Raw genomic sequence first — 10,429 nt, 5'->3', positions numbered from 1 at the left:
GTTGAAAATGAATCACCCAAAGATCTTGTCAAAATGAAAATTCTGATTCAGTAGATCTGGGAGTGGATTGAAATTCTACATAAAAAAAAAAAAAAAAAAAAAAATCCTGCAGATGCCCAGGTGCTAGCTCACAGATCACACTTTGAGTAGCAACAGCATGTTATATAAAGTCAATATTCACAAAATACATAAAGGTTACAATAAGACTATTTTTATACAGCTGATGTTTATAAAATGCATGTATATATGTATGTATATATATAAAAACGGAAACAAAAAACAGACTGCCAACATGCCAAATATTAAAAGAAATTTGGGATCATGGGTGAGTTTTTGTTCTCCTTTATTCTACTTTTCCTCACAGAATAATATTTCTTCATATTATCTGCAGTGAGTGAACTTTTTCATTTAATAGAATGCTTTCCCTTCTTTCCTCTTTTTTTCTAAAAGCAAAGATCCACAATGAATTTTAGCAAGAAGTACTGGTAATGTCCAATAAGAACAAGAGCAGAAGTCAAAAGTAATGAATCTCAAAGGTAATAAAGCTTCTGGACAAAGTTTTTTTAATATTTATTTTTATTTATTTGAAAGAGTTACAGAGAGGTAGAGACAGAGAGAGGTCTTTCATCCGCTGGTTCACTCCCCAGATGGCCACAATGGCCAGAGCCAGGAGCTTCTTCCAGGTCTCCCACATGGGTGCAGGGGCCTAAGGACTTGGGCCATCCTCTACTGCTATCCCAGGCCATTGCAGACAACTGGATTGGAAGAGGAGCAGCTGGGACTCGAACCGGTGCGCATATGGGATGCTGATGCTTCAGGCCAGGGCTTTAACCTGCTGCGCCACAGCGCTGGCCCCGTGGACAAAGTTTTAAGAGAGGTCAACACTTGCCTGATCCATGGTGGTTACGCAACTCTGTGATATCTGTCTGAGGGGTCATTCAAGCGGCCTGGTGGGTTCTGGACATCTTTGATGTGGTTCACCCACCTAATACAGTTGTAGATGATCATAATTTTTGGTGACTTGGAGGTAAGATCAAAGAGCCAGAACCTGGCCATTTTCACAGATTTGTTGGTATTGAAGATGCACAAGTTTCACTTTGTATGTACTCCCAGGACACTTGTAAATGGGTAAAGTTTCCTCTGGTTCCTCATACGACAGGGTTCTGCTTAGATCAGGAAAGCCTGTGAAGCAAATTCAACAGAAATGCAATTCAGTACTTTTTGTTTTCAGTGAGACACCTGTTCAAAGGAAATCTATAAATGTGGCGTAGTGGGTTAAGAAGAAGGTTGGTGAAGCACTGTAAAAACAGCTTTCCACTTGAAGGAAATGAAATTAACTGGAGCATGAGGGGATTAAAGGAGCTAAGCCACCTTGAATAAATAAATAAATATCTTTTTGACAGAAAGGAGATGAAATGAAAACTAATTGTACCCATTTTGCTTTTCTGAGACCACAGGGCATCTGATTTAGAATCTCAGAAGGGAAACACTAACCTGGCAGATCCTACTCTCCCAGAAGAACCAGGCAGTCTGTGAAACCTTCCCAAAGACTCTGTCAGGCACCTTAGTTCTTTGAGCCTGGGCCTGAGTTCTTCCACAGATGTTGAAGTCATTTCTAAGGAATTTAGGGAATGTACATACAGATCCATGGAAGATTGGGAAAAGGTAGAAATAAATCCTTATAGAAGTGCAGAAGAGGGTCTTAGAACACTGGTTTGGTTTACATTCAATTCTTGTGTTACATGGGTTTTCCTCTTTGTCATTAAATAAGCCAAAAAGCCCTTTGGAATAGAAAATGAACTAAGCAATATGAACCACACTAATAACAGTAACAGCTAGCTTTGAATATTTATTGTACTGGCAGGCTGTATTTTAAGTGTTTTCATTAAACTTAATCCTAGATAAAACTCTAAGAGGTCGATGCTATTTATTATCCCCACTTAACAATGAGCACACAGAGGAACACAGAGATTAGGCCCCTTGCCTAAAGTGGCACAGAGCGAGTAGTTTTGAAAACAAGCAACTGAATTCCAGAGGTTTCCTTCATCGAAAAGTTAACTGAATAATGCTACGTTTTGGAGTCATTTCAAAAGAGGCCTTTCTTGTTGTCTCTATTCAGTGTTCAGTCATTTGGCGCCCATGATGACTCAATCAAATTAATAAACTCAGGTATGAAATCTATCTGCCAAGAAGGTTAACCTCACATAAAAGCCCCAGGCAGTGTTGCTGGAAGAAAAGAATCCATTTTATGAGGGCCAATATTACCTTTTCCACTTATCAAGCAGTTTTGAACACAGCTGAGCTCAGCCGCTGAATCCCTCTCTCAACGGAGGGGCTCAGGAATTTTCTAGCCAACTAGCCCTGAAGGACTCGGACAGCTAGGTGATTCTAGGACTTCTTAGAAACGAGTTAGAAAGCCCAGGATGTCCTCAGTCATCTTTTGACCTCTAAAAACAAGTCCCTTTAAGGCCATCTCCAAGCCACATTCTTCTTCCACTTAGTAACCACTACTCTCCCTGTGACCTTTAGCCCTGTGCTGGCTCACCTGAAAAACAGAGGCATAGCTTATCTGGCCTACCAGGAGACTAGAGGGGATAAGATAATCTTTTGAGGCATTTCAAGCTCTAACTGGGAATAAGAGAGTAACAAGGGCTAGTCAACCCTTTGCTCTTCAAAAGCCAGGGCCCAACAAACACTCCTTCAGTAATGGCTCAGTCAGGTAGTTCAGCTAAGGAATTAATAAAGATGGTATTTAGTAACAAAGAGAAATAAATAAAATCAGAAAAATGAGTTTTTTCAAAAGCACCAGGAGAGATTTATTACCAGTTCACCCTTGACTACAATTCTTACTGTTACAGAATCACAGATAAGAATATAGCAATCAGTTTATGGCAAAATATTTCTATTTACCTTTAGATCAGAAGATTTACATGCAGTATTTATATGCAGTAGATCAGCATATTTATATGCAGTAATTAAAAATTCCCAGTGACAGGCCCTTGTACTCCACTAAATTTGATGTTCTTTGGGGCAGGGCTCTATTTTACATGGAATTTTACCTTCTAAGCTCATTCTTTGCACCTTCCCTACTCCTCCTTTTCCTAGTTCCTCTTTTGCTTCAGAACATTGAAATGTGATGGGATTAAAAAAAAAAAAAAAAACTAAACGTGAGCACATCAGAAGGGGGTAACAAGAAATGGGATGTTTGCTTGCTGCCTTGTTCCACGTTTAGTTTCCCATTTCTTCTTTTCCATTGTATAACAAGCCTCGCTCCCCACCCACTGCCACCCATTTTGCTGAAAGCAAACCTCAAACCTGAGTTCTGCTTTCAGAGAAAGAAGGCAGGCAGAAGAGAGGTCACTGGATTGTTATTGCGAAATGCGAATTAACGACACATTTTCCTCTTTCAAAACTCCCGCACTCTGCCGGGTTGAAAATACCTTTTCTACCGCTCGCCTGGAAGACATCGGTTTATACTAGATTTTTAAGTTCCCCAAAGTAATACGCCGCTTACAGTTATTTACGCAGTCTTGGGCGCCATCTGCCTTCCCAGTGCGCTCCGCCAGCCTCTCCCAGGTCTTTCCCGTCGGTTAATGGCATGTTGGGTTCTGGAATAGGATTTTCTAAACTACGGTCGCGTATCCACCAGACCGGAGCATTGCTCAGGGTGTCCCGTGTAATCTCCTCGGGGAATTGGTTCCTTGGGAACCTTGACTCCTGTCTGCGTGCGGCAGGGCGCAGGGTGCCCCCATGCGCGCCAGGAGAGTCCAGGTTTTGGCCGGGATCCCGGCGCCCCGCAGGCAGTCTCACTCCTTACTGGTGCGGAAAGTGACCGCGGTCATGGAGCGCTCCTCGGTCCTCGTGGTCATGCGGCCCCTCGTCCACGCGGTCCACAGCACTTCCTGCGTTACCTGGTAATCCACGACCCGCACGAGCACGGACTTGGGTGTGGCCGCAGGGTCCCGCGGCGGGGCTCCCGGGGAAATTGCTATACGCCTGCCAGAAATTCTCTTTTCTCGTGGAAACGGAGGGCGGAAGTCGGGGTCCTGGTGGTGGCCATCTCCGACCACCCGTGGAAGGTCCTCCCCAGCGAGCACCTCTTCCCGCGGAGAGTCCCCGGGAGTCCCCATCCACCTTTCTGGGTGCAGGAGAAAAAGCACTTTATCTCTGACCCAGGACTCGCAGTCCAAACTGTCTCCGGCCCTAGGACCTGCCGGCCGTTCCTGGTGGGCGCCATCCCTGGTTCTGCTCTCCCCCGCTGCCGCGGGACTCGGCGCGTTAGGAGCCGGGGGATCCGCGTGTCCCACTTCGTGGGGAAACGACCCGGTGCGCCCCAGGCTGCTGGGGGAGTCCGTGGAACGCGCAGCTCCCAGGGGCCCTGGGGTTCCCATCCTGGCGGGAGGTTCATTCATGCGTTCGTACTTCCACCGGTCCACGCAGCAAGACCCAGCTGAGCGCCGGAAAGCGCGGGAGCTGCAGGCCCTGGGTGTGGCCCCAGCGGCCCGCCAGGCCGGCCAGCCGGAGCCGGGGATGGGATCAGCCTTAGGCCACTTTGGCGCCGAACCCCGCCTCCGCCGCTTCCGCAGATCTTCAGGCCTCGCCCACCTCGCGCCTGGCCGGCCATTCAAAGTTAGAAAGACCGACCCCGCGCCATCGCCCTCCTCCTTCCAGGTCACAGCCCAGCCCTAGCCCAGCCGCAGCCCTAGCCGCGCTCCCTTTTGTCCTGGTCTCTCACCCACACTGACTCTTCGCCACAGGTCGTGCGCCCTGGACGCCCTCATATTAGCACCCCCGCGACTGCCCCACTGGCCTCCAAACGACTAGAACAGTCTTTTTTCTTTCCTGGGGTGCTCTCCAGACAAACGAACAAAGAAAGTTTGTGAATGTTTTATATTTAACTGAGCCATTGAAAATTCCGCTGAAAAGGATTTTTTGGTCCACTCCGAATCCACTGCCACCATGCTGGTGGGATTATTGAATACAGGTCAGAGTGGAAAAGTTGAAGCCTTGGAGAAAACAGCGTTTGTTTTGTGGGGTTTGGACAGCGGGCACCCTTGCTTATCTCACGGAGGACAATGCCTTTGGTTTAAAATGAGCTACAAAAGAGAAGCAAAACAAACAGAAAGAAACTGCTTTAATTCCAGGACTTAAAATTTTGTGTTTCTATAACTTTTTTTAGATCTCTCCATCTACTTTTATTCTCTAGGGGTTAACATTTTATACATACATACATACAAGTGTCTCTGGTTAAGCTTTGGGAATCCACTCACCCACACACTAATCCTTGCCCTAAGGAGAAAGCTAGCTAAGAAAAACAGAGGAGCTTCAGTTTGTGATTTACAGTCCATCCTTGGTAACAGGTGGTTGTTTGAAAAATGTCCACTTTTTCCTACCTCATTTGTTTTACACCACCTCTCTGTGATCAGGAATCAGGACCACTGCAGTTCTGTTGGTTACCAGATAGGCCACCACCATTTATGACTATGTTAATTTTTGCTAAGTAAATGCAGAAATTTCTCCAACTAGGAGTTTGCAGTCAGGTTAGAAAGACAAAACTAATTGATATGAAACAGTCAAATTATTCAATTTGCAAATGCTATTGAATTAGTTCTGTAGTTTACAAGCTTACTGTACATTGGAATTACCCAAGGGGATTTTTTTTTTTAAGGTTTGTTTATTTATCTGAAAGGCAGAGTTACAGAGAGAGGAAGGGAGACAAAGACAGAGAGAGAGAGACACAGAGAGAGAGAGAGGTCTTCCATCCACTAGTTCAATCTCCAGATGACTGCAACAGCTGGAGCTGGCCCATCTGCAGCCAGGAGCCAGGAGTTTCTTTTGGGTCTTCCATGTGGGTGCAGGGGCCAAGCAGTTGAGCCATCTTCTACTGCTTTCCTAAGTTATAGCAGAGAGCTTGATTGGAAGAGGAGCAGCCAGGACTTGAACCAGAGCCCATATGGGATGCTGGCACTGCAGGTGGCAGCTTTACCCACTAAGCCACAGCGTTGTCCCCAGGGTTTTTTTGTTTTGTTTTGTTTTGTTTTGTTTTTTAATCTGGCCTGCTCTGAGAGATTTTGACTTTATTGGCCTGTAATGGATCTTGGGGAACTAGTATTGTGGTTTTTTTTTTTTTTTTTTTTTTTGGTCCTGGAATGGAGGCATCCCAAGCAGTGATTTTTTAAAATATTTTAATATTTTTATTTATTTGACAGGTAGTTACAGATAGTGAGAGAGAGCGAGACAGAAAGGTCTTCCTTCCATTGGTTCACTCTCCAAATGGCTGCAACGGCCGGAGCTGCGTTTATCCAAAGCCAGGAGCCAGGAGCTTCTTTCTGGTCTCCCATGCAGGTGCTGGGGCCCAAGCACTTGGGCCATCTTCTACTGTCTGTCCCAGGCCACAGCAGAGAGCTGGACTGGAAGAGGAGCAACCGGGACTAGAACCGGCGCCCATATGGGATGCCGACGCCGCAGGTGGAGGATTAACCTAGTGTACCACAGCGCCGGCCCCAGGAACTGGTAGTTTTTACAAAAATTTCCCATAGGGTTCTTTATTTTTTGTAAAGACATTTATTTTATTTGAAAGTCAGAATTACAGAGAAAGTAGAGAAAAAGAGATAGATCTTCCATCTGTTAGTTCACTCCCCCCTAAATAGCTGCAATGGCCAGCGCTGGGCCAGGCTGAAGCCAAGAGCCAGGAGCTTCATGTAGGTCTCCCACATTGGTACATGGGCCCAAGCACTTGGGCCATGTTGCACTGCTTTCCCAGGTGCATTAGCAGGGAGCTGGATTGGAAGTAGAGCAGCCAGGACTCAAACCAGGACTCTTATGGAATACCAGCATGGCTTAATCCATTGCACCACAGCACTTTCCCCCACCCCACTCCCATCTTCTAACATGCCTAGTTTAAGAATCACTGAATTATAGTATATCTAAGGCTATGACATGAAATAAAGGAAAACTAAACACAAAATAAGTACTAGCAACCACAACTTAGTAAAGGAAATTTAAAGCAAAGACATTTTGTAAAGAGAAGAAAATGAGTGAAAACTAGAGTAGTTGAGAAAGGCTTCAATGGGAAAAGTAGAGTTCTCTCTGTATTGGTTGGGTACTTTGGTTGGAAGATATAGAAACTAACAGCTATGAATTAAATTGTGTCTTCTCCGAATTTTCAGAATGAAATTCTAACCCACAGTGTGACTATTTGTAGTTGGGTTCTTAGGAGATCTTTTATGTTAGATTAGGCCTTAAGGATATTGTCTTTAATTCAATATGATTGTGGCCTTGTTAAAAGAGGAAGTGAGAATGTGTCCATGAGAAGACACTCTAAGAAAGTGACTATCTGCAAGTTGGGAGAAAAGCCCTCACAAGAACTCACCCATGCTCACATTCTGAGCTCAGAATTCCATTCTTCAAAGCCACAAGAAAATAAGCTTCTGTTGTTTAAGTCACCCAGTATTTTGTAAGGCAATCCGAGCTGACTATTACAACTCTCACTCGAGAAAAATGGGCTTTATCATAATATGTTAGGAGCACAAAGATTTTTTGGGTAGAAATCAAAGCTGTTATAAAGGGGTAGCAAGTTGGTACTACAGGCACAGTCTAATAGCAAATTCCACTGCTAGGGTGAATGAAATCCAACTGCCTGACTTATCCTTGAGACACTTACTCAGAAATAAAAATGCAGTTTAAGTGGGTCCAGTATTGTAGTGCAGCAGGATCAGAACTGGAGCAGCCAGGACTCAAACCAGTGCCCAATAGGGATGCCAGTGTTTCAGGCAGCAGCTCTACCTACTATGCCACAACGCCAGCTCCAGGTTGTATTATTATCTCAAATTATTTACTTCCTCTTCCTGAAAGGAGACCATACTTCCTGGCATGTCTACCATACAATTTGTTAAATACCCTCCATGAAAATATAATTGCTAACACCACTGATGTTGATTTTGGCCATGTGGCTCACTGCAGCTTATAGAGTGTAAGGAGATGTGAAACTGAAGACATCTCAACAGAAGCTTGAAAAGGCATTGCAAAATTGGCTCTGGGCATGGCTCAGATTAGGCTTCTGTCTTGGTAGTAATCAGAGAATGAACACAACAACATAAAACAGAGCTGAGTAGAACCCAGTAGCACTGTAATAGCTAACATGTATTCTGAGCAAGAATAAATTTTGACAAAAAATTTAAAAAAAATAAACTTTGGTTATCACAAGCCAGTGAAATTTAGAGCTCCTCTCCCCTTCCCCTCCCCCTCCTCCTCTTCTTCTTCTCTTCTTAGCAAAATTTAACCTTTAAAAAATGCTTCTGGGGTAGGCATTTGGCATAGTGGTTAAGACTCTGGTTGGGATGCCCACATTCCATGTTGGAGTGACTGGATTCAAACCCCAGCCTTATTCCTGAATTCAATTTCTTGCTAATGCAGATCCTGGAAGGCAGCAGGTGATAGGTCAAGTAGCTGGGTCTCTGCCACCCTTGTGGTAGACCTGGATTGAGTTGTTGGCTCCTGGGGTCTGCACAACCTAGTGGTGGCCATTTGAGACATTTGGGGAGCAAATTAGTGGATAGACTCTATCTGTTTATTTCTCTCTCTGCCTCTCAAATAAATGTTTCTGTTCAATTTTATGAGAAACTACTGGAAAACAGTACTTTAAATTCAAAATGTGTGTAATTGAGTTCATTATTTATTCTCCCGAGATCAGACAAGATCAGGCATGTTCAGAGTGGTATGGCTGTTGACCAGCTCATTATTTATCTTAAACATGCTTCTGCTGGGGCCAGTGCTGTGGCGCAGTGGGTTAAAGCCCGGCCTGAAGCGCCAGCCTTGCATACTGGAGCCGGTTCTAGCTCTCTGTTGTGGCCTGGGATAGCAGTGGAAGATGGCCCAAGTCCTTGGGCCCCTGCACCCATGTGGGAGACCCGGAAGAAGCCCCTGGCTCCTGGCTCAGGATTGGCACAGCTCCGGCTATTGTGGCCATCTGGGGAGTGAACCAGCGGATGGAAGACCTCTCTCTCTGTCTTTACCTCTCTCTGTAACTCTGTCTTTCAAATACATAAAATAAATCTTTAAAAAAAATATGCTCCTACTTTCTGTGTTAAAGATCAGTGAAAGACTAACATGACTGGCAATTATCTTCCCTTTTGTACAGTGGCCACCTCTACCCTAGATACCTAACCCTATTTCTTTAATATTTTTTCCTTCTGTCCCTTTCTCTTCAATTCCTACAGCTGCAAAAGTATAGACAATTAAGCATGGCTTAAAAGAGTTCCATAATCCTACTTTAATCAATCACTGCATGTGATTGAATGAACAAATAAAAGAAGGAGCAAAATATATAACACAAAGCAAAGGTTTAATAATAGCATGAGATGATTCTATTTAAGTAAAATTTGATTGGATCATGAATGGACTGAAAACAGTGAGCCTTTCAATCATATTTCCTTTTATAACAAGGTTGTCATGACCTGGAAACCCGACTGAGCAAAGGAAAACAACACTAGGCTAGTAAGAGTCAGGAGACTTGGATGTCCCATATTACACTGGGCGAGTCTCCCAATATTTCCACACCTATGTTCTCATCTGCAAATATAAATAATAGCTACACTGCTTGCTTCCAGTGTTATTATGGAGTTCAAATGAAACAATTTTGGTAGCCCTTTGTAAAATATAAAGCTTGTAAAATAATTTTCTTCAAGATTTACTTATTTATTTGAAAGGCAGAGTTACACAGAGAGAGAAGGAGAGGCAGAGAGAGAAAGAGAAGTCTTCCATCCGCTGGTTCACTCTCCAATTGGCTGCAATGGCTGGAGCTGTGCCCGTCCGAAGCCAGGGGCCAGGAGCTTCCTCCAGGTCTCCCACATAGTTACAGGGGCCCAAGGACTCATGCCATCTTGTACTGCTTTCCCAGTCCATAGCAGAGAGCTGGATCAGAAGTAGAGCAGCCAGGACTCGAACGGGCGCCCATGTTGGGTGACAGCATTGCAGGCAGTGGCTTTACTCACTACGCCACAGAGCTGGCCCCTGTAAAATAATTTTTAAAATGTTAAAAGGTTCATTGTCTTTTAGAACTGAAACCCAAAGCAAAATTTTTGATGAATTTCTCAGGTAAAGATGGAGAAGACAAGGGCTTCAACTAAGAAATGAGAACAAAAATCATAATTTTGGGATAGAAAAGCAAATGTTGATAGCTACAAATTGAGGGAAAATATAAAGGAGAGTAGCGATTGTGTGAATAACGAGCAGTTTAGCTCAGGGCTGTGAGATACAATGAAAATTGATATAATTTTTACAGAAGGGAATCTTTGGCTTACATTTAAGCCGATCTTTGTGTGCGTCCTCAGAGAAGATAAGAGGCTTAAATTTACTTAACATGTTACCCTGAGACTAATTTGCATATATATTGTGGATGAAACTTTCAAATACTTATATGCATGCAGAA

General features: G+C 44.1%; 1 protein-coding gene across 1 annotated transcript; it reads right to left on the bottom strand.

The window, feature by feature from the left end:
* Positions 1–4,505, bottom strand: C3H6orf141 (chromosome 3 C6orf141 homolog). The gene is made up of 2 exons (XM_062187520.1): positions 3,515–4,505; positions 1–1,182 (listed from the first exon to the last, which is right to left on the bottom strand). Exon 1 carries the CDS (start codon positions 4,410–4,412, stop codon positions 3,807–3,809), a length of 606 nt encoding a protein of 201 aa, XP_062043504.1. The 5' UTR covers positions 4,413–4,505; the 3' UTR covers positions 1–1,182; positions 3,515–3,806.
* Between the last annotated feature and the right edge of the window lie 5,924 nt (positions 4,506–10,429).

This window comes from Lepus europaeus, chromosome 3, assembly GCF_033115175.1.
Source record: "Lepus europaeus isolate LE1 chromosome 3, mLepTim1.pri, whole genome shotgun sequence".
NCBI classification, from domain to species: domain Eukaryota; kingdom Metazoa; phylum Chordata; class Mammalia; order Lagomorpha; family Leporidae; genus Lepus; species Lepus europaeus.
The sequence above is the reverse complement of the archived record's forward strand: the minus strand, read 5'-3'. Positions and strand labels throughout refer to the sequence as shown.

Bases quoted from the DNA above. Each gene is read 5' to 3' on its own strand.
- C3H6orf141 (XM_062187520.1), bottom strand. From the start codon at position 4,412: ATGAATGAACCTCCCGCCAGGATGGGAACCCCAGGGCCCCTGGGAGCT.